General features: G+C 41.8%; 1 protein-coding gene across 4 annotated transcripts in view; it reads left to right on the forward strand.

The window, feature by feature from the left end:
- The window catches only part of DPP6 (dipeptidyl peptidase like 6), a 570,235-nt gene that overhangs the window by 414,654 nt on the left and 130,879 nt on the right, over positions 1 to 24,702 (forward strand). For all 4 annotated transcript variants that reach the window (XM_074574110.1, XM_074574111.1, XM_074574108.1 and 1 more), the window contains exons 4-5: positions 8,366 to 8,460; positions 11,162 to 11,236. In XM_074574110.1, coding sequence (XP_074430211.1) covers positions 8,366 to 8,460; positions 11,162 to 11,236 — 170 coding nt within the window. The remainder of the gene's footprint in view (positions 1 to 8,365; positions 8,461 to 11,161; positions 11,237 to 24,702) is intronic.

A 24,702-nucleotide genomic window follows, 5' to 3' on the forward strand; every position in this document is an offset into this window, starting at 1 on the left:
TCTTTTCCGCTTGAATTTGGGATTGCATCTGCCTGGACACCTGAATAGGCTTCCATCGGGGACTGATTGTGCTTTTATTTTGCATTATGTTCTGCGTGGTTAAGTTTTACAGCAGTTAGCGAGCATGCGTGGTCCTAGCGTTTGTTGAACATCCATTCCCCGTGCTTTTCTGAGTGAACCCTACCTGCCCCAGGGAGCGCAGGACCTGAGGGGGCCACTCTCCTACATGACTCCAGTTAGGCAGATATTGTCCTGTATGAATCAATGATCCTGCGGGCTACTTGATAAGATACATTTTCCCCCTTTCATGAAAGCAAAGTAAAATAAGTGTTTCCCAAAGCCTGCCTGTGTTCATCTTTCTCCCTGTTCATATCATGCTTGGCTTCCTGCCTCTTGTTTGGTGCTTCTTGTTAATGTTTGCTGGGTTGTTTTTTTTCTGAAAGCTTTTATTTCCTCTGTGAGTTTACCCTGTTCTGTCGTTTTCCTCTCCGCTTCCTCCGAAATCTCAGTCTCTCTCTCTCTCAAAACCGGTCTCTGAAGTTAGCAGGCCTGTGCTTGTGCTGCATCTGGCAGGGTTGATGGTTTTTTTTAAGGTCCTGGTCCTGCGCACAGCAGCCTGTTAACCTCAGATTGTCCTATTTCCTCCCCCGTGTCGCTCAGAAAGCACTTTTTTACAGGAAATCCTAAATCCCCCCCGGTTTACTTTCCATGCGAGACGCTCACATGCGGATGACTGTACTCAAGGTGTTTGCCTGGTGCTTTGCCTGGCGCTGACGGGCTGCTCTGCCCCCTGGGGCCCTGCTGCGTGTGGGCTGGCTTGTGGGGGCAAATGCCGATAGTCACAGCAGCGAACAACCCCCTCTGCCAAGCCCACAGCCTGCCTGACTACCTAGTTTGGTCCTGACACCGTTCCCACAGAAACATACTGTATTTCAGTGTAAACTGGCAGACTCCCCTGATCCTGCAAACATGGGTAATCACTACAAGCTGGTATTATTTTTCCTATGTGTCACAGGTATGCTGTGGATAGTCCGGATTTTCTCTCTCCAGCCAGACCCTTCTCTTTGGCCCCCGGGTATGTGTGCTGGCGGTGAGGGCTGTGAGATGCCCCAGGAGCCGCCCGAGGAGCCCACCCACTCCTTTCCCCACCTCTGGTCTCCATCCACTGTGCTGGGCATCACTTGGCCCTTCAGAAAACTTGTTGGGATACTAAACAAGCAGAAGTTGTTTGTTTTTTTAATTTGATTCCACTGCCTCATCCTCATTTATTATTCCAAATGAATACGACTGTATTCATTTGGACATGTAGTACATGTCCATGTTGCTAGTCTGAAAATACCAACTCTGTCTGAAAAAACATCTGTCCTACTGTTGCAACCTTCCTGCCTTTTATCTTGTTAGATGGTAAGTGCTAACTAGTTGTATCCCATCAATACTGGCCTGGGAGGACTCCAGGAAACCCTCGGCTGGTTCAGGTGCTGCCATCGTGTCAGCAGAGGAGCTCAGCCTGGCTGAGTGCGGAGTGATGCCCTGCACCGCGGCAGACAGGGCTGCAGGGCTGGTGGAAGGCTCGTCCTTCGGATGTCACATAAAATTCTAAAATCATAGAATGCTTTAGGTTGGAAGGGACCTTAAAGACCATCTAGTTCCAACGCCCCTGCCATGGGCAGGGACACCTCCCACTAGACCAGGCTGCTCCAAGCCCCATCCAGCCTGGCCTTGAACACCTCCAGGAATGGGGCATCTACAGCTTCTCTGGGCAACCCGGGCCAGTGCCTCACCACCCTCACAGTAAAGAATTTCTTCCTAATAGCTAATGTAGATCTACCGTCTTCCAGTTTGAAGCCATTACCCCTTGTCCTTTCACATATCCTCCCCATCTTTCCTGTAGGCCCCTTTCCAATACTGGAAGAGACTATAAGGTCTCCCTGGAGCCTTCTTTTCTCCAGGCTGAACAACCCCAACTCTCACAGCCTGCCTTCATAGCAGAGGTGCTCCAGCCCTCTCATCATCCTCGTGGCCTTCCTCTGGACTCGGTCCAACAGGTCCATGTCCTTCTTGTGCTGAGGACTCCAGAGCTGGACGCAGTACTCCAGGTGGGCTCTCACCAGAGCGGAGTAGAGGGGCAGAATCACCTCCCTCAACCTGATGGCCATGCTTCTTTTGGTGCAGCCTAGGGTATGGATGGCCTTAAACACCCGACAACAGCTTTTCTTTTTTGGAAGAGAGAGGGTGATGACATCAGGCTCTTGACTGGCTTCCCACTGCAGTAATTGGCTTCATTGGGTTGAATAGGATATGGATTTTTCACTTCTCGCAAAGCTCAAAGGACTCCTTCAGGGTTTCTAACCCCACTAACATCAGAATCAAACTGCCTGCCAGCTGGGTTGCACCCAAGGTCACGTCTAGCAAGGACCTTCCTACAGCAGCAGGGATGAGAAATAACAGCAGAGTGCCCAGTCCTCTCCTGGTGGCCCCGTGACATTCGCCGTGCCAGCGCAGAGCTCCATCCCAGCAGCGCACGTGGCCCGGTGCAGTGTGACCTCGGTCCCTGGGGAGCGATGTGGGATCGCTCCCGTGGAGCAAGCTGACATCTGCTCTCTTGACGAGGCATAATTTGTTTGCCAGCCTTGCTGGTTATGCTGGTATCTGGAGGCTCATTTATCTGAAATGGTTCAGAACAACTTCAGGATTTAAATTTCCTTTATTCACCAATCTCCCTTAATCTTAGGGATTGAGAACGATAATTCCCCCGATGCTGACTTTCATCAGACTGAGACTCATTCAATTATCTTTCACGTCTGTTGATCTGAAACTGCAGGACTTGAAAAGTTGCCTTTTCCTCTAAGTCTGTGGCTTTAAATGACTGGAACTGTCCTAACAGTCCTGATGCTACTTTCTGCCTTTCAGTAACTGTGACTGCTGACTTGCCGCATGTGAATTTCATAACTTTTTTTTCCCCACCTTTCATTCATCAGTTGCTAAACTGATAGAAAATTACAATTTTATTAAAAATACATATTTTTAGAGCGGGATTTAAATTCTTATTCCTTCCCGTATTTTATCACATAGTTGTGCTTTCCATAATCTCTGACAAATAATGAAAATTCTTCTCAAAAGCATGTGGGTCCTCCTATTATCTTATAAGCCAGTCTCTCATCTCTGATAGTGTGTACTTACTTAGTCACATCAAAGAAGCTGCACAGCCATAAATTTGTGAGCACTGACGCAAATCTCTGTTCCTGTAGCTGGATGTAATTCCTTCAGCTTCTTTGCACCACCAGCATTCAAACTTACTCTTTCTAGAGGTAAAATTTTCCCAAACCTTCTTGTCCACTCTGATGAGCTATTTAATCTGGTGCCCAGTTTGACACATAGCAACGTAAAAAGAAATGGTGTTGGTTCAGGCAACTGCTTCTGGTTGAGCTGGTGAGGGACTTTTTAGGATGTCGGGTAACGGTAGGACTAGAGGGAATGGATTAAAACTAGAGATGGGTCGATTCAGACTGGATGTTAGGAAGAAGTTCTTCACCATGAGGGTGGTGAGACACTGCACGGGTTGCCCAGAGAGGTGGTGGAAGCCCCATCCCTGGAAGTTTTTAAGGCCAGGCTGGATGGGGCTCTGAGCAACCTGATCTAGTGGGAGGTGTCCCTGCCCATGGCAGGGGGGTTGGAACTAGATGATCCTTAAGGTCCCTTCCAACCCGAACCATTCTATGATTCTCTAGACCAGTGTTGGGTCGCTAACCGTGGCAGTAGCCGATGCTATGTTAGACCTGAGGCTGGCCCCTTTCAGTGGTCCATAATGAGGCACCCCTGCATTAGGGATGACAGTGTATATCCTGCCTATTTCCTTTAATATCTGTCCGTTCATCAGTTGTCCATAAATTTTTGTACTCCCTTGTTTTATATGATGGCAAAGGATCCATGTTGTCTTGCTCTCTTGGTGGCGCCCAGCGTTTTCTTGACTGTTTAAGCTGCCTCTGCATATTGAACTGATGATTCGGGGTCCCCAGATGATACCAGCAATGGCCTCATGATCCTTCTCCTGAGTTTCAACTGCCCCTTCCAGGTTCAGCATCACGGCAGCACCAGTGGGCACATTTCCAGAGACTCCGTGCTTTTTCTGATGGTAAAACCTTGGGAAGGGTTGGCCAGGAAAATGCCTGAAAATGCGAAACCTGCATTGCAGCCGTAGTGCTTAATGCATTATTCTCTGAAGAAATTTTGTCTCGTTTTGCCCTAAAGAAGAGACGGGCGGGGAGAGCTGCCCGGGGAAGCAAACCCACGTGCGGGCTGGTCCTGGCGAGGGCTCAGTGACTGCAAGGGACACGAGCTCCCTGTCGCTAGATCTGTTTTCTCTCTGTGCGTATTTCCTGACCGAATTTAAGAGAGATGCGTACAGAGAAGCTGGGTAGCTCTGACACTGCAAATACATCATGGGTCTTGGGTTTCCTGATTTCACCCATTCTGCCTGGCAGGTTTTTAAAAATTTCTGCCGAGGCTCCCCCATTCCTCTGCGCTGACTCTGTACGGCACCAAGGCTGCTCCGTTATTTCCAGTAATCACTGCTTTTTGTAATCAGTCACTTTTGTAAGCGTGACTGCATATCTGTGTCTACACTCGCAGACACATAATGTATTCTACCAACCAGACAATTTCCTGGAAGTTGAAAGAGGGGGAGGAGTTGGCGAAGTGAACTCTGCTGTTGAAGAAATCCATTATATAATGGAATAAATGGCTTTATGCCTGAAAGTTACAATTTTCAGCATCATTTACACTGAACACCAGCCCCAAAGAAAGGCAGGTATAAAAAATGAGATGCAGCGATGACCTTTATCAGCTGTGGTGACAACTATAAATCAGGCTGCAAATTCTCATCAGCTCGCTGGACAGAATTCATTACAGGCAGAGGCTGCTGCATTGCTTTTTGTCTTTGATTGAGATATGTCCCATTTAAATAAACGCTCTTGCACCGGAACAAATCACACGTTTCAAAACAGAAGTCCAAGAATATTATTCATTGATTCTTTTGAGGACTAAGATAATACGACTTACAGGCCAGATAAACCTCACAGCGTTTTGCTTGGAATATAATACAGATCAATTTGTTCTTCTCTTAAGCAGACCAATTTTCTGTTCATTAATTCAGATGCTGTGCTGATGGCTTGTATTGAATATAATAGCAAGATTTACAGCCATAACAAATCAGCGCTGCTTCATTTATTCTTCCTTTTTCATACCAGAAGTACACGCAGCAGATTAGCACCTCGTTTTAAACTTGTTACACTTTAACAAATAGTGGGAAAGTCTTTCATCTCCTACTTCCAACTATGGAGCAACTTTTATGTAATCATCTTGAAGTTTCACAGTTTATTAAAATGTTATGGGTTTTTTGGAGCATAGAGAGTGATAAAAGTTTAGTAGTGGTGTCATTACGGGCAGTAATGTAACTTGTATCAGTTCATGCAATGCTCAAGAAACGGCTACCAAGTATTAACAGCCCCACAGACTCATTAGATTAATAAGCGACTTTACCTGTGTACTGAACTTTGAGCTCAGTTTCATTGCTAGTTTTTTCTGTAATTAGGAAACATCCTGAGAGGCTTACAATTATCCAAAAGCTTTTCTGGCTATATTTAAAATGTGAATTTTCTTTCTAGAACTTAGTATGTAATGGGAAAACATTCTGTGTTGGTGATTATTAACGCAGTAATCTTTTGCAAAATGCCTGATAATTAGGTAATATTCTGTCTCTCAAATTAGTTATTGCTGTTATTTCTGGAATACCTGAAAATAAAAATTTGGACGGTATACTTTCCTCATATAAAAAATGATGCTCCAGCCTTAATGGCCTAAGGATATAAAGGCAAGGTGTGTAGGGAGCATTAACGCCTTTTATTGTATCGCTTCCTAAATTGCTCCATAAAGGCATTCCCTAAGGATCTGAACACAGAAGCTGGAAGGTAAAATTGTAAATAAATCGGTGCTGGATCAGACACCAGAAATCATCTCTGCTGGTGTCTGGCCCGGGACAAGGACAAATGCTTAGGGAAGATTTTAAAAAGCAAGTAAATTTCTCAAGGTGATAATTCAGGAAATGCTTCTAGTGCCTCGCGATCTCAGGTTCCAGGGCTTTCTGAAAAGCGTCTCCCCTCAGGACCCATAATCTTTGATGGATTTTTCTTCCATTTTTCTAATTCTTGCCTGGACCCATATGCAGCCCTGGCACCCGCTCTACCTCAGGCCTGTGACTTCCACAGCTTATTTACTGTCAGTGTGAAGAAATAATCCCTTTTATTAGTGTTGAATCTGTCTCTGACTGGTGTCATTTAATGCCTCCTAATATTTATTTTGGAAAAGGCAGGGAACAAGCATTCGTTATTTATCTCCTCCGTGCTACCTATGACTTTTTTGACTTCTGCCCTAGTTCTGTTCACTCACTTCTTTTACAGGTTGAAGAATCTTAGTTTGTTCAGTCATAGATCATATGAAGTAGTATTTTAAAGTTCTGAGTGTGATCAGGCATGCTTATGAAAATGCCATGCCCTTGGACAACACTGCAGAACTAATGACAAAACCTTAATACTGTCAAATCCAAACAGGAACTCGGTTCATTTTTCTTGTCTCAAATGTGAGTCTCAATCTAATTCAGATCCTGCATTTTTTATTCAGGACCAAAGGTGCTGATAAAATTTATTCCGTAATTAAAAGAAATAGATGTTTGGAGAACTTTGCCTATGAGCCTGAAGGGCTGCTGCTGTGATTTGGACACTGAGAATCTTAAGTCGCTAAAATCTTGCCTGGAGAGGATCATCTGTATTGCAGCAACAGTTTGGCCTCACACAATCTGATTCATCCCAGTCTCAAAAAAGATTTTTTCTTCCTACTCTTACGTGTGAAACTGTGATGTGTAGGAGATGACTGTTTTTATTGATAGTAATAAGTAGAGCGTAGATGCTTTTCATGTGAACTTCCAGAGCATTTTACGAAGTTGGTTAATGACTGTGGTAGAATTGTTATCACCAGCTTAGAAATTAAAAAAAGACTGAAACATGGGTAAGGAAGGAGTATGCTAGGTCTGTACACTGAGGTTTTGGAAGAACTGGGTGTCTGTAATTGGTGTGGTCTTCAGCAGGTTACCCCGAGCTGGGCAGTGCACAGGTGGTTGTGGTTATAGTGATTTGGGTCTGTGCTTTTATGAATATGATAGGATTTAAACTCATCTTTGACTGATCCCAGAACAACTCATAGGTAATGTTTAGCCATTCTTGTGTCCCTAACACTTGTGGATGCACCATGGTAGCCACCTTGTGGTGGCCACAGTGAGGGTAGGCAAGGAGGAATTGTTTCCTTGGCTGAAACTGGAGGCAGAACTTTGGTAGGATCCATTAGTTCTTAATCTTAGTTTAGCCAGGTTGCAAAACACCAGTAACCCTACTTCTGTGTCAAGAAAAGCTGCTGAATCTTTTAATGGCAGTGTGCTTGGGACATGTTTTATGTTTTATCCATGTTTTATGTTTTATCTGTGGGGCAGTGCATGTAAGCACTGATCAGACTTGAACTTCAGTTTATGGCATCTGACAAGATGACAATACTTTATTGTAATGTTTTTTTCATCCTGAACATTTGACCTGCCACCCAAACCTCATTTGGAGTCTCTTTCATATGTCTGCCCCAGCCTTTCTGTCACATAGGTTTTGAGCTTTGAGAGCTTGAGGCTATCTCCTGCCTGTGCAATAGCTACTGGAGGAGACTCTTGTCCTTGACCAGGTGTCCTGAGAGCTGGAGAAGTCCCAAAGTGCAATAGGAGCAGGCTGATTTGTCTTCTTCCATGTGAAAATGTCAGTTTCTTTGCATGCCTCTCCTTCCCTTGTAAGTTTGCAGGACAAATGGTGGAGTCGGAAGATCTGCCCAATATTAGGTTCCAGAATATGCTTTGTTAGAGGGTGATTTGCCTTTAACTTTCAGACACTTTCTAGGCATCTGGCTTATTAAACTCCTACAGAGACTGAGGATCTTGGAAACCTTTAAGCATAAGGAATGTTTTTTGGCCTTGTTTTTTTCTACACTAACAATATAGCAAGCTGTGTATGTACTTTCCAAACAGGTCACGCTCTTGCATTCAGCTCTGGGAAAGTGTGGCAGAATAAACATGAGACAAACACTAACCATGTTGTTTAATGACAATCTTGGAAGCCACTTTAACATCACAGCAATGTCTGCATTAAATATATATATATATCTATCTGTGTTCTTTAGAGGAAAGTTCCCAGCAGTCCTTTTGATTCAAGCCCATAATTACGTTCTACACAAACAGACAATTTCAGGTTTCCTTAATGTTCTTTTCTTTTCCTCCTTGCAGATAATGAATTCATTTACAGAAACCAGAATGGCACAGTGATTCTGAGGAATGTTGAAACTAACAATTCAACAATATTAATAGAAAACAAAAAAATTGTAAGTATTTCCTATAATGAGTAGCAGAATTTCACAGTTCTCTTGCAGTTGGATCAGTAAAGCAGAAAATGACTTGGGTTTCAACTTCATGTATTGTCAAGGAGAAGCAATACATTGGTAATACTATGAGCTACGCAATGACTGATAATGTGAAACTGAGCTCCAGCTTTGGTTATAATTCTGCAAGCTCAGTTTCTTTCATGCTACAGGAAAGTATCATATAGATATTTGAGGCTAGTCTTGCATATCATATATAATTGAAAGATGCATAATTCTCAGCGTTGCGTGCTTAATAGAAAAGACAATTGATACAATTTACTGTCTGTTGGTACCATTCTCCATGCAAATACTTATTTTTTAATTTGTGGATTTGCAGATTTTTCTTGCCTAATGGTTGAAATGTAATTTCAGTGTTGTTAATGAATAGTGTTGATGAATGGAAATGGTTTGCATATGAGAGAAACCCTAAGAAGTTATTGGGAAAATAAGTTAGTAGGTGGCTATTAAAATGAATGAAAAGAAAATAGACCCACAGCTGATACAGAGTATTATTTATAATGATGAAAGTGTTTTGTAGCATGGTTTTTTGTAGTAGAGGAAGCCAGCATTGTGTCAGAAGTTAGAACATTAAATGTCAGAGCGTTTTCAATATTTCCTGTATGAAGTTAATTTCCGAAGTAAAGTACACTTAACATTTGCTCCAACCATGAGATATGAATCACGTCGTCCTTGTAAAATTGTCACTTATGCAGTGACAAAACCTGCCTAAGGTTTTGATCAACTTGAGGTGTTTTTGTGTTTTTGTTGTACTGTATCATTGCCAAACTACAAAAGCAGACGATAGCTAACAGAGACTTACCTTAATGACCTAAGATCTGTAGAAAACAGCTTTAGAAACTCAAAAGCTAAAAGTAAATCTACAAGAAAACTATAAAACCACATTCCAGGTTGATTTTGCAGTATGAGGATATGACTCATACAAAGCTCAAGTAATATTAATTCTTTTTTTAATGAGACAAAGAATTTATCACTGAATTATTATTGCAGGACCCAACCTTAAACTTCAAGTACTGCCATATAACCTTCAACTTTTCCTACATCATATGCAAACTTCTTTCACCATAGCGTAACCCCTTTCTTTACAGTTCTGCTAAGGGTAAAGGAATGGGCTGGCTTCCTTTAATGTCAAGGTCTGTTGAAGTCAAACTGCTTCCATTTGGCCTCTGTTTATTCCCCTGGTTTTTAATTTTTGTCGTTTGTAAGAAGACCACAGTGTTACAAGATAACCCTACTTTTTCATGCCATGACCTCCCTTCTACCCTTGCTCCTCTGCCCTCTCGGTAAATAAATCTGCAGAAGATCACCTCCAGATGAATCTCAAAAGTCCCAATACAAGAGCTGATGTTACGCCTCATCCAGGAACATTGTCCTTGTCCTCTTCTTTCCCAGCCCTCGGTCAGGAAAACTTCTGCTACCTTGGCACGTTTTCCTTTCTCCGTGTTATTAATAGAACAGTAAATAAAACCTGTCTTCATGCTGACGCTGCTGGCTCTCACGCTCCCCTGTCACCCCCATCCTGATCCATGCTGGCCTATCAACCCACCAGGTTGCCCAGAGAGTTGGTAGATGCCCCAGCCCTGGAAACAGTCAGGGTCAGGTTGGACGGGGCTCTGAGCAACCTGATCTAGTTGAAAGTGCCCCTGTTCATGGCAGAGGGGTTGGACTAGATGGCCTTCAAAGGTCTCTTCCAACCTAAACCATCCTGATTCTGTGATTGGTCCCCTCTGCCCATGGCTGTCCCCTGGGCTCCCCACGAACCACCGCCAGCCTTGCTGGCCTTGGGGAGGACTCTCCCAGTGGGATGCTGTGCATTTCCCTGCAGGCTAAATTCCCTCTTCCAGTTTGGTATTCGGGAATCTCTCAAGGACTTGCATCTAATTTGTTATGTGAGAGGAAGAGATGTAAAAGGCAGTGGCTGAGCGGCGTGTTAGTGGCACCTCTCTTGACCTTGGTGCACCAGCAATGTATTATATTGAAACCTTGGAAAGGAGAAGGGATGTCTGCACGATACAAATGATAGATGGAGTAGGGAAAAGGTAATTCCTGACAAGTCTGAGATATTTTGGCATCTCTTCTTGTTAATAAGGCTTACGGCGCAGCTTTTTGCAGAACCTAGGTCAGGGTGCACCTGGAAAGCTGTATCACCACATCATCCCACAGATTCTTTTAACTGGGTAAAATGGGATCATTTTCCTCAGCGTTGTCTTAATTGAGACAGGTGGTCATGTGTCTTTATAATATTTTGCTCCAGCAGGTATTTACTGTTTGTTATCTCCAGCACTTTGGCCAGTGACTGCAGGGAAGGAGAGGGAATTAACAAATTCACATTTATCAGGGTTTTCTACTACCTGCTGCCCGCAGCTGCCCCACCAGCCACTGAGCAGTAGGTTTGTAAGGAAAATTCCGGTTATTTTGAGGTAGTTGCCTGGTCTGAGTTACAATGCAGTTATGCTTTCTCTTATGGGAGCATATGTGTTCCCACATAACATTTCTGGTTTTTGAAAAGAGATGTGATGTATTATTTTTTAAGACAGTCTGGCAATACTCTTCATTGTTAGAAACAGGGTCATAACAATTAGTTCTAGATATTATTGATTTGAAAACTGAAAAATATATATTCAATGTCTGATTTCTTTTCTAGGTTTCCTTAAAGGCTATTCGATATGAAGTGTCACCTGACCGGGAATACGCACTTTTTGCTTTTAACGTTGAACCAGTAAGTAAATAGATTTGATTTCAAAATACACAGCCAGTGGCAAGCTTTTTTTTTTTTTTTTGGTTTAGTTTTCCCACTTCTATGCCAGTAAAATCATATTTTAAATTAATTGCTTCCTATGAAACAAAGAAAGAAACCCCCTCACTTAGATATTCTGAAAGCATGTCATACTGCCATCTAGTAGAGGAGAAAGGTATAAATTGCACCGTAGAGGAAACACTGTCGTTGCCAGGGTTTTATAGTCTTTGGGAGGGGGATTGTAAGGACATGTCTTTGCTAGAAGAATTTCTATTCCTCTTCTGCGTAATTTTTTTTCCATGGTGCCTTTTTCAGTCACGCTATAAATTTCTTCCCAAGAACAAAAAGCAACTGTCAGTGTCTCCCACAACTGAAATAATACATTAATTATGGTGTCACCGATCCCAGTGCTGCAGTTAGGCTTGAGCTATCACTTTCATTATAAATCCTTTTCTTCAGAGGATTAGGTATAAATCATTTGTAAGAAATCACTGTTGAGTTACTGCTAAGTTTTAGATTAGGGTGAATTTTCTACCAAACTTCAAAAGAGAGAAGTGTAATGAGTCATTTTTAAATGATGACTAAAGTATCAGACACATGGGAAGCAGTTCTTGGGCATGAATAATATTTATTTTCTTTTTAAATTCTGCTGGTATAAGACCTGAAATGTTTGAATGATAGCTATGCTGTACTACTTGGGTAAACTAAAAGCCCCATACATTTTGTTTCCATAATCTAGAATTGCACCAATTCCTCAAAATGGAAATAATTCATTCACCAGCAACTGTAATTCTTCATCCATAAAATAAATCTAGTTTCAGCTGCTAACCAAAGGCAATTTGTTGCTCCTTTAGGTAGTAGAGGTTGTGGCTCTGTTGCTCATCCTATTTCTCTGCTGTCATCTGTGGAGTTATTCCTCACTCACAGTGGTATAAAAGTCAGGAGAACCATGGTTAGCATTAGAAAAATTTCAAATAAAGCTGTATCAGAAACTTTAGGGGTAACGCGTAAAGACTTTTTGCTGGGAAATCGTTCTTGGTGCAACTTCACTAACCCGAAGCTTAGCAGAGCTCTAGGCAGAGATGCATGTGGAAGTGTTAAGTCAAGTCTAAATATGAGGAAGACAGCCTAAAGGCCCCTGAGCAAGGAAAGCCTTTGCCTGAAAGACCCCCTTGCCCTGTGTGCCAGAGGGGTTTTGTAAAATTCAGTTCTTTTAGTGGAGATTGGCCTTTGGCGGTGGAAGCCCTGTGCTGACACTGCTCAGATGCATTGCGCGAGCTGGAAGAGCCCTGAGTAGAGAGGGCTTCCTCAGCTCCTCTGAGAGCGAGAGAAAAATTCCTATAACAAGAAAAAATATAATGAGAGAAAAAAATTGGTTCCTAAAAAGCAGTAGTTAGAAGTTCCCTTTTTGTTCTCAACCTTTACCCATCAAAAGGGCTGCACATTCAGAACATCTGCAGGAAGCACAGTTACAGAGGCTTTTGCAGCCCAGGCTTTGCTTGCCGCCTGCAGAGGAACACTTGATGCAGGCAATGGAGGAAGAGCAGGATGGAGATGGAAAGGGATGGGCTGGACATGTTTCCTCCACATCCTCCTCTCTACATTGCAGTGCTTGCAGAGCTGTGGTTTTGGGGTGAAGGCAAAACATGGGGTTGAGATGCCCGGCTGGAGAGGAGCCAGGTGCTCCCTTCCTTACACCACATTTTCTTCCAGAAAGGAAAACCCGAGGTGGCAAGCTGGAAACATGGCCTGAGGATTAGGGGGTTCGACTAGATGACCTTTAGCAGGTCGCTTCCAACCCAAACTATTCTATGATTCTATGATTTCAGGATGTGACCAGACATATGTTCAGTGTAAAAAAGCATTGCAAATTGTTCAAGTATTCATATATGAGATTATGATAGCAAAAGTCTACTGAAATAGTCTTCTGAAAAAAAAACAAAACAACCCCCACCTTTTTCCTTTAAGATCCATGCTTACAAAGGATACAAAGATATTTGTTTTTAAGCAGCATGCTAAGAGGGGTAGTAAGATTTACTCTTGAACATTGCATCCCTAAGCCATGATGGGTGGCTCTTTGTTTATTAAAGTTGCAATAACTGTTAAATTACTTATTCAGCTTTCTTCTCACTTGGTATGCAGACTGTGGCTACAAATAATTGCACGTTAGTTAGCTTTTCACATTTTCTGCATTTCAAACTGTATTCTTGGACAAAATTCAAATTACGCTGTTTTCTGCAACACAAGAAATTGATTAGCAAAGCCTTGGGCAGTTGTCCTTGTTGCAAAGTCAAAAGGAAATTTCAGGAAATGTATTGGCAAAGGACATTTGTTTTAAGTTTAATTCTACAAATACATTCAAAAAGAAAATTCTTGAAACTATCGTGGACTCATTTTATAGGTGTCAGAAAGCGTTGCTTTATTTTTTTGACATTTAAAAGTGTGATGGTTGTGATGGTCGTGCCTTTTAATTGGTTGTAAGCATAGATGTTTTAATAATTTTTTCACACAATACAGTTGCGCTGCATTTACATATATATAAAGTGTCTTAATATACATCATATGAATTAATCATTTATCTGAATTCTAATATGAATGGGTTCAGCCTCTAATTTTAATACTGGCTAGGAATAAAAATCAAAATAGAAAAGCATAGTGTGTCACTCCAATGAAGTGAAATATTAAAAAAAAATGCTACAAAGTCATTTCCTACCAGTAATAGCTTTCTTCTAAGGTTTTTCTGTTTATTTGCACAGAAGCATCCCTGCTCAGTGTCGGGCCTGTGTAACGGCACTGACACCCACATTGGAATAACACAGCCCTGAACTGGCAGACGCCTATTTTGCAAAGATATTGAGGCAACTAACGTGTGTTTTCCTGTTGTATCACTTCATCATCTTAGAGGACGATGAATTAAAGTCTGTTCCTTAAAATACATTTCTCTCAGGAAGCCTGGCAGGCGGTTGTGAGACTGGCGTGGGTACATTGTGGCTAGTTGGGCTGTCAGGTTTCGTTCTAAATGCTTTTTTGCCGCGCTTATATTTACAGAAGTTTAATCTTTCAGGCAGCAATATTCTGGGTAAGCCTTGTGCTAATAGGGAACTTTTCTAACCTTGAACACAGAAGATTTGTTCTTTTTCTGGAAAGGTCATAGGGAAGGCGCCAGGCTTCCTTGTCTTTAAAATACTCTTGCAATTTTTCTGTTGTTTGTTTATTTTTTGTTTCTTTACACTAGAGCAAGGTCGAACCTGAGGCTGAAAGCACAGGGTGATGTTTTGGGAAAGCACTGGGGAATAAATATACCCGTAGAGAAACTTTGATTTTAAATCATCCTTCCCCAAAACAAGCGTGAGGAGCTCTGGCTAAAGAGTTCGGTAACCCCAACACCACAGGCAAACGGGAGTTTAGCCACAGCATCTCAGCAGAAAGGACGCAGAGGGTCAAGGCTGTCCCTGGTGGCATCAGGTCAAAGCCACTCTTGCCCAGTGCGTGGCTCCACCAGCATTGGCCACGCCAGCTCCGTGCTCCCTGCGAAACCTCCTGGGGAGACACAGAGGTCTCTGGTGTTTGGGCTGGAATCACGTTTGTGGGTCTCTGTGGCCTCCAAAACGGGATTTCCAAAATAGCCGAGCGACAAACCACCTCTTAAATTCAGTAGCGTGTCTGCGACTGGGGGAGTGGTGGGGTGAGAATAATGAGTAACCAAACCCCATGGGCTTGTGTAGATTCCTGTGGTCATTGGAGTTAACCATTGGAGTTTGTGTCACGGTGATAAAAGAAATAGAGGAAAGTAAATGAGGAGAAAAGTGATTTTCTTGAGTGACATGGTGAGACATTAAATAGAGAATATTTAATTGCCTGTATTATGAATAGCTATCGTTGTGTTGCAAGAGAGGAAATAAAGTGGCCGAGATTCTTCTTAAAGCTATTTGTTCTTCATTTCCAATTTACCAGTCCATTACTGTGTTTGAGCCTAGTTAAGAGCAATTACACACAGGAAGCCCTGGCTGATTAATATGGACCAAGCTGCCAAGTCTTCTGAACAGCAGTTAGGGCTTAGAGACTTTTATGGCTGATACAACAGCCGCTATTACCTATTTTGCAGTTAAAAGAATGCATTTTTGTAATGCTGCAAGCTGCAAAGAATTAATCATCATTGTAATCAGAGCAGGCCCAACTATTTTTTTTTTTAGAGTGGTGAGTTTAGGGTTTTTTTCCCCCCCTGCCTGTTGGCATAGACCTCACGGGGGTGGTGGGACCAGAGAGACCTCAGAAAGACCCAATCCAAACCCTGGACTTTGTGTTTAGAGTAGAAATGAAGTAAAAAAGCATTATTTATAGAAAGTAGCATATTATTATTGTTGTTGTTCTTATTTTTTACTCTTTGTCCAAGTCTGGTTGTTCTGTGGAATGAACAGGTTTTGTGCTTATGGCTCCAATTACAACCTCATACTGCTTTAATTAGTCTTGTAAAAATTAAAATAATATAACGCTTGTTATTTCCAAAACACTAATGGGTATAAATATTAATGAATCCTCACAACATCCTTTTGAGTTAGGTGAGAACTATTATTATGATAAATATGCCTCTGAAAATTAGACACTATCATAACTACCATCAGTAATACTGCTAATATTGTAGCTGTGATATTTATTACTTAACTGAAATGGATTTGCCAGTGCTAGAAATAGGTTTGCATAAATCTGTTTTCTTTCTGCGGCAATAAATATATTTCAAATTTACCTTTTTCATTCCCACCCAAAGTTGTTTTCAGGAACAATGAAAATGTATAGTGTTTACAGTATGTAAAGTGAGCGCAGTTAGAAAATTTGTACCATAAAATAATGCCACCTGTTTTAGTGATTGGTTTAATTTTTGGTGTTTGTTGTAAACCAGTAGAATCTTTGAATGGAGAGTTTTGAGGGAAAACGCTTCTGTTTCTAGGTTTGCTGTCTTTCTTTTCATATGAATGCAGTTTTAATTCTTTGTTGTTCATAAACCAAAAGGACTCCCCCTGTTGTAAAGCAGCACAATATAAGGGTAGTGTTGACTATTATCAAAGGCTAGCGGCTAAAACTATTTTCCCAACATTTTCAAGCCTAAAGCACTGTAACTTTGTTTACTTTTGAGAATTGGTTACCTGTTATTAGAATAAATAACTATTTTTTCACTTCCTACATAAAAAGAAGAAAAAATTCAGTCCTAATAATGTAGAGTTTATATTAAATGTTTTTCTGTTATTGCATCTGTGCTTGTATCTTCAAGCAAAATGTCTTCTCTTTTCTCGTTTCACTGGAGGACTGTAGTCATTCAGTGCTTCTGTAACGAGAAGTCGTCAGGTTATTAACAAATTAGTGGAACCACATAGACCAGCCACTCGTCAAATCTGATGATTTGCTTAATCTTGAGTCTCTTTCATGAAAACAACATCTTCAGTTGCTTCCTATAGAATAAATATTACTAATACCATTCAGCTAGTATTTAATATTTCGGTTAAATGCTCACAGCTTCTGAAAATTGCACCATTTTTATGAGCATGCCCATGTGGGGTTCTGTCGAGGGGATCTTGTGGTGCCAGGGCTGAAAGTGGAGGGGCCTCTTTTTTCTCCTCCTTCTTACATGTTCTTATGTCCTGTTTTGAATCATATTATTTCAACAGCCAAGATCAGTAGAGTAAATATCCTTGTTTAATAATGTGCTTTTTATCCTATTTGAAGTGATAAGGAGAACAGAAGTGCTCCAGCTACATTTACATAACAAAAGCTAAGGCTTGTGTGTCCAGAAGTATCAGATAACGAGAAAGTACTGAGAACATAGGGGAGGTTAATTTTCTGGGTGATAGTTTACTTTGGATTTGAAGCTCAAGCAGCAGCTATTATTTGACAAAATTTAGAGGCAAAAAATTATTTTAAAAGGAGAGCGTTGTGGGCTTTGTTGGTTTTTTGTTTTTTTGTTTTTTTTTTTTAATTATTAATCTGGTCTACTTAAAATACCCTTTGTGAAAGACTTACTATCTTTTCTAATCTCAAAACCGCCATGAATAAATTCCCTAATCTGCCGTTTTCAATGCGGGCTGAACAGCAGCAACCAGATAGACAAAAGAGGATTTTCAAAGGGATCAGGGAAGGTTGATTCAAAAACGTTTCTACGCTTCCATTTGCTTCTGTGCCAGACCTGGAGGTGTGCAGCTCACCCAGGCCAGCGCCCCTTCGCGGTCACCTTGCATTGAATAAACCCGAGCTGCCAATAAAGAAAGTTTGAGCAACCGGGAGATTTTCCTACCGATGGATCTCAGCTCAGGCGGAAGGAGCAGTACCAACGTGACGAGTTTTTCTGTCGCGTGTTGGTATCAGTAATTGGTTCAGTCTAATTAATGTTTGATATCTGCAGCGGCACAGAGAGAGAGGGAAGTTTGCCACACAACTCTAGAGGGATTTATGGGTTTTCAAAACTCTATTACAGCGTTGTGCAAACACGGTCTTCTCAGGTGTCCTCAGTTGTGCCTTTGACAGCAGAGCCCTTTCGATCACAATATTTTTTCTGCTGCACATGCTTACGAAATTAAAAATTTTTGCTATGGGAGGGTGGATACCCATTTTAATTGAGTAAACATGTTATCAGGTGGTGGGAATATTTGTTCTTGCTGCTCAGCAGTCGTCGCTCTGTCCAATTTCTGTCACATTGTGTGTTTAGAATAGAAATTTTTGGATGCAGGCACAGGATGGTGGAGCAATAATTGGTGACAAGTTTAATCCTAGACCTCCCTTTTGAAGGGGAACATACAGACACTAATTTCATTTTGGTAACTTTCAGGGCCAATTTTGGACTAACACAGGAGAAAAAAAGAGGTCAAACCTATTCTTTATTTTATTTGTTTTGAAGGAGCCTCATAGTTCATTTCAAATCCCTACAAAGCTCCAGCAGAAAATGTGTTCCTTTATGTAGCCTTATTCTTTGCTCTTAGCAGCAATCCCTCTGCTTTGGCACAGCCCAGTTTAATTACAGAAAAAATTCCAGCGTAAACAGGAAGGTAGAGTGGGGTTATGCACTCAAATACATGAACATCAGAGACATTTTGGCAGTTAAGTTCCTTGGGCCATGGGGCAAGGGGTTCCTAGGTAAAATTGAGGGTCTGGCATTGTAACTTGGGGTAGAAGCAGCAACAAAAAAGTGGAGTGAAATGGCATATCCCAAATCTGCATACTTTTTCTTTATTTTCCATTCTTTGTAAAGGGGAGATGATAGGCACTGAATCTCAGCAAAGGGGAATGGGTGGGTGGAGCCTTCCTGTGTTTATTGTCCATGGAAAAAGGCATTTGCCTGCATTAAATGCAAGGAATGGGCGCTCACCCCAGCATCGCTACTAGAGCAGCTACTCTGGGAGTGGGATCATCTCAATGTCGAAGGAACCGGTGGGGACCCTGCGTTTGTCGTGGGTAGCCACCATGGTTACTTGTGGCCTGCAGCTCTTTCCTGGAGCAAATGATAAAACCACATTGGGATCCCCGTTCTTTGGCTCTGTTGCTCCCCGTCACAGGGCGATGTTTTCAGCAGGAAGTTGGTGCTTATGAAATGAAGATCTGGATGCATTCATAAAACATGATATGATGTGTTTGTCTGAGCTGGGAGGCAAAGCTCTGCCCAGCAGGTCTTCCTGCCGTCCTCAGTCCCCATATTCCAGTTTTGCCAATGCGTACTCCCTCTGTAGCAACGGTTGCAGTAAAACTGCACCAAATCTCAGTTTCTTACGGAGTCTCCATTCCAGGGAGTGTTTTTTAGTCTGATTATTGCAACAAAACACTAACTGCGTGAAATGGAGAGCATTAAGAACTGAGTATGCTGACTTCAGCTGCGGTGCCACCTCTGAACTTTAACTATTTTCTATTAAAAATGAAGGATTAAACTCTTGCTGTTCTTCTAATAACATAGATAAATAGAGTTAGGACTAAACTTTAAACCTCCTGGTTTAGCTGGGAGACTTCCATACAAATCGCACAGACATGACTGAGTGCAAAATAATATTTCAGACTAAGTTGGCCAGCCTTGCTCGTGTAGCCGAGGCCAACAAACTGTATCCTGCATTTATTCACAGGCACAGATATACATCGGTAAACTGAAAAGCAAATCCACAGTTCCAGGGAAGACTAGAATAATATCAAAAGTCAGAAATAATTATCCTGTCATGCAAGAGTACATAGGTATATGATGTATCGGTATCAGCTATCAGCAGTCTTCCTCTGTAAATATTTTCTTTAGCAAATGAGATTTTCATCAAACAGAGAAGGGAAAATAAAAAGACTCAAGGCAAAACACTATGATACAAAAAACCCCCAGTTTTTCTTTGCTTGGATAAGATTATATTTTTCATTCTGCTTCCTTTTTTGAGTGTATAGATGATCTAACTTGAACAGACAGACTGGTGGAGATTAATGTTCTAACAAAATCCACAAAACAACTTAAAAAGAACCTACAATTTATTTTTGAATAAAACATAGGTAAGGTAATTGTACAAGGTCTCCTAGATAGTCAAAATCAGATAGAGAGTCAGCAGTAAAATCATTGCAATTTTCTTTTTTGCACTACTATGGGAATCCATCTTAGTGAAACACAGGGGAACCTTCTGTGCTTTAACAGGAATGAAATAAATGTAACTTTATAAAAATTATTGAAAAAAAAATTAGAACTTAATAAAGAACTAGGTTCCTTGCAACATGCAGAGGCTTCAGAATTACATTAGAGCCGAGTTCCTGTTTTTCGCATAATTTTGCTTCCTAAGTTTTTAGGGACAATAAAAATCCCATTGTGTGCTGGATTCTCATAAGTATAGAAAGTTATTTTAAGATGTTAATGAAAGAAATTTATTAGGAATAAGATGCAAAATGGGAAAGCAACAGTGATTTAAAAGGCATTAGAAAGCAAAATCAGAAAGAATTTAATTCTGGTGTTGACGCAGAAACATAGGAAGCAGTCTCAGCCTGCCGGAGTTTATAATCTAATTCTTCTGATTTCCAGTCTCTTTCATTTATGTATTTTTAATCACTGAAATAGGAAAAAAAATATACTTAGTGCCCTCTTCTGGAAAACCGCCGCTTACTATGCAGAGCACCCCAATGAAATTTCTGTACTCAGAAATGCAAATCTTCTGAGGCAGATGTTCTCCTCTTTAGCTGAGTTACTTACCTAAATCCAAGGAGCGGATGGCGCTGTGTTTACCCTGAACGAGTGCCCTTTATCTCTTTAACTGCCTGCAGGACTCTGTTTTTATCAGGGCTATGTTAAAAGCAATAGTTAACGTTCCTCCTTGGGCAGCTAACGACCCAGATTTGAAAATGGAATCTTCTATTCTCTTTTATTCTCTGCTCAAAAAAAACCCCAAAAACCCTCTTTCTTAAAAAGGGAAACAAATCATAGGGTTGTAGTCAGGTCTTCAAAAGCACGAGTCCTCAGATTTTTATGTGCGAGGGTGGAAGAGTACCCGTACAGGGACGCTGTTGATGGTGGTGCTGTGAAGGGTGGTGCAGCAGGCAAGGAACAGGGGGTGCTCTGTGCTTCTTCCTCTCGTTTGCTCTCCCCTCGCTTTCTGAAGAGGTGCCCATCATCACCATGGTCCATTTACCCCTTGGAAGAGGTCTACAGTATCGCATGGAGGACAGACAAAAAGCTCTGTTGTCTCGTATGTGATTTCAGTTTACTTTTCCTTATGTCAGAAAATAGAAATATTGCCTCCAGTGACTTAGATTCACGTGTACATCGAGGTGCAGCTCAGAGCCTTCTGATCTCATATGTAACTAGAAAATGAATGTTTCACTGAACAGAGAGAGCATTTTTGGACCGAGGTCCCCGGCATATATCTGAATACTTTCATTCTCCTTTCACATCCACTTCGGTGCTCTTAAACTTCTGCTCTCTGATGCTTTTTGAAGGTCTCATCCTTCTTGCCTTGGATTCCTTTCTTTGAGTCTTCTAAGAGTGCCCTGAGCCTATGAGCGTCATTTCAATGACAGTGCTAACTTCTTTGTATTATTCACCCTCTCGACTGCTATAGAAGAAAAAGCAATTTTGATATGCTAAGAGTAAATTTTAATAGAAAGAACATGCGCTGTGGTTCTGTAGTTGCTAATTTCTGCCGCTAAAGTGAATTATTTAAAAGTGAATAAATTAATTAGTTATACTAAGCATTCAGCCCATTTTCATGGCTTGGTTCTCACGTAATTGCTACAAAGCTGCACCATTTGGACTGTAAACTTCATAGAAAAGAGGTTTTTAGACTCTTTCCATATCCAGTCTGCCCAGCTCAAGAAAAGTTTCATTTAAAGAAGGCGTTATCTAATGTTTCAGTAAAAACATTGATTATTAAGCTTTGATCTCTCGTGCTGCCCTTCAGCCCTCAGACTTGCAACTCCAAAGTCAACGAAGGTGAGCGTCCGTCAAGTGAATGTAGATGTGAACAAAGTAAACTCCCCATCTGCATCAGCTACCCCAGGCTGCCTTCATAACCAGTGTGCTCCGGGGTGTAAATCTGAGGCTAAAATAGACATCAAATTCTGGTCGGAGGAATCGTACCCCAAAGAGGCTTTTGGCACCATTGTCTGGGAAGAGGGTGTTGCTACATGCGGTTGTAGGTGCAAAAAGGGGTAAATGCTTGTAAAGAACGACCGGGGAGGTCAATGGCAGGGACATCCCTCAAGGCAGACAGCTGCAAAGAGAGTGGCTCCAAGCGGCAAACTGCAAGAGCCTGGGGAAGTATTTTGGGGAAGGATGACTATAAATAAGCTAACTCCAGTTTTCTTTCTGAATTGGCCTGGGGCCACTGTCTGAGCCAGGATAGCAAACTGGATGAGCTTTGGGTCTGACCCAATATAGGTATTATCATTATGTAATATCATGTGTATGATATTAGAAGAGAATCACAGGTGCATGTTTTGTATGTTTCTATCGATTGGAAGGTTTTCTGCATTTCTAGGTTTGGGATAATTGTCTCCTCCTAAAAGTTTTATTTGGCCCTAGGCTACTTTTGTACTCTTATTACATAATAATACAAAGTTGTTTGTTTATCTCTTACCTCTTTTCCTTAGATATATTGTTTGGTATGTTAGAAACGCAACATTAACTTTGTACTAGATAATTTAATTCTCATTTCCAAGTTTCTGAACTGGACTATAAAGCAGGCAAGCGCAGCACTTGGAGAATTTCCATCCAGTCTTACACTACGCCTGCTGCAGCGTGGGAGGGGAGCCTGGGAGTTTATACCATGTGACGTGAATACCGATAAAAGTTTAAAAACAAGATACAAAACGAGCTCGTTATTCATAACCCCCCGCTTGTAATTCTTAATAACTCGATCGCAGACGCTTCCCAATAACCTGAGCAACAACAAGCGCACGCAGGCTGGTGCGAAAATCCTACCGAGTGTTTCGTAGCCGCCGTTTTATTTACCAGTAAAAAATGGAGCAGTCGTCCTTTAAGCCAGTGACTGCAAGTGCTTGCTGGTGCTGGTGGTGCCAGTGGAGCGCTGTGAGGGACAGGTGGCTCTGGAGCAAAAGGAGGCTTTTGTAATTGCTTGGCAGGGCAGAGCTGTGTTAGAGTGCAGCAGCAGTTGGCAGATTGGATTAACGCTCTCCTAGGGGCGAGATCTGGCACACGAGCTGTATGTTAATACCTGTAGCCTAAGTTGATTCTGGAGCTGCGTTTGTAGCAAAAAGAGCATCCACTTTACCTCCACCATGTCACCAAGTCATAAATCCTAAAGCCGGCCTTGAAATTCCCTTTCGGCATTGTCAGCAGTATAAGGCTCTCAAAAGTGTAATTTGGAAGCAAATCTTTTAATAAAGAATTATTATCATGAAACAACTGAGATAGATAATCAGTTTGTGGAACATGGAGTAACAGCATTATCTTATAACACCGCAGTCCATCTATTACTGTAGTGGATGTTGCCATCACATTTTATTTATGGTTACTTCGCAAACTGGAGATGACACTGTTTGTGAAGGAGTAACTCCTGGGCTTAGCTCTTTCAGAGACCTTTGGTTTGGTAGCTGGAAAATCAGCTTCTAATCCCAACACTCCCCTTCTATGTTTGTGGGAGAGATTTACATATTAACTGTGCATGTCGCCTGCAGCACATGACCCTATTACAGTGGCTTGAGCTTGAGTTACGAACGCTTCTAAAATGCAAGTGCCTGTGGCATGACTGTGCTGTCCATTCCTGATGTCACCTTGAGGTGAGACTGCTGCTGCTCCAAGGAAGCCTCTCCAGTGTGGGTGACAGGCCATTCGTAGCACTGCATGAGCTGTTCTGGTCGTCCTCTATGCACCAGTGACAAGCTTGTAGAGTAAGGCTCCTTCAGGCTTGTATTGCAATGATGTAGTTTCCAGTCTTAGAGATTGAATAGTTGAGGAATTTGAAAAAAAGCCATGCAAAGAAGACTCTTCCTGATGATCCACTGCTTCTTGTCTTCTTCTGCTCTCCATCCCTTGTACATAGCATTTTATTCCCTTCTTCCAAATCAATTGTTAAAATTTCTTCCTGGTTCTGGAGATACCCAGTCGCCGATCCTTGATTGCCTACGACATTGGGTAGCAGTGGAGCAGCTCCTTATTCATAGTGGTGTGGCTGAGATGAGACACCGACCCATTGGGTCTCTGAGACATTCATGACTTAGTGTTGGCTGTGCCATTTCAGCCAGGTCTAGGTATGCTGCTGGGTCCAGATCCTTCCCTTTCCAAGAAAAATCGTTTCATTTTTTTCCCTTCACTCAGCTGTCATATGTGCATTCCCCAGGTATAGATCTTGCTCCCTTTGCCCAAATGTTAATTAAACAAAAGTTAGTTCCTCTGGAATAGAGATATTTGTAGCAAAGGCAACCAGTTGCTAAATGTTCTTTATGTCACTTGATCCAGAGAGATCACCTTTCCTGCTCAAACCTATTTTCCCTATCTCTGCTCTTCCCTGAGCTCCCCAGACCTCCCCGCAGTGTGTTTCAGTGTGCACTCTCTGTGGTTGTGACCATGTTACACATGTGGCTGATCAGCTGGATACCGTGCAGTGGGTAAGAGCATCCCAAATTAGGTATTTGATAACAGCTGTGGGTTATTTAGTTGCTGGCTCAACCAATGCACAGGAAATGCTCATTGGTAGCATTTCATTATGGTTTTCCTAATTTATTAGAGGCACAAAGAGAAATGAGCAGCGTTCCTTGGAGGGCTGTAGAAACAGGTTGGCACACGGCATGAGACTGTATTAGAGGTACATTGCTTGGGAAGTGATAAAGTATAAAGGGATAATTCAATGTAGAGACAAAAGAGAATTTGCTGGCTCAGAAGAAAACAAAATAGGTCAGTATCACAATGAATTTGAAAGGTGAGAATGTTGAAAAGACCTCAAATTATAAGGCTTTATTGATTTGTTTGGTTCTTGCAAGCAATCAAGCTTCACGGAGCGTAG

This window comes from Larus michahellis, chromosome 2, assembly GCF_964199755.1.
Source record: "Larus michahellis chromosome 2, bLarMic1.1, whole genome shotgun sequence".
Taxonomy (NCBI): domain Eukaryota; kingdom Metazoa; phylum Chordata; class Aves; order Charadriiformes; family Laridae; genus Larus; species Larus michahellis.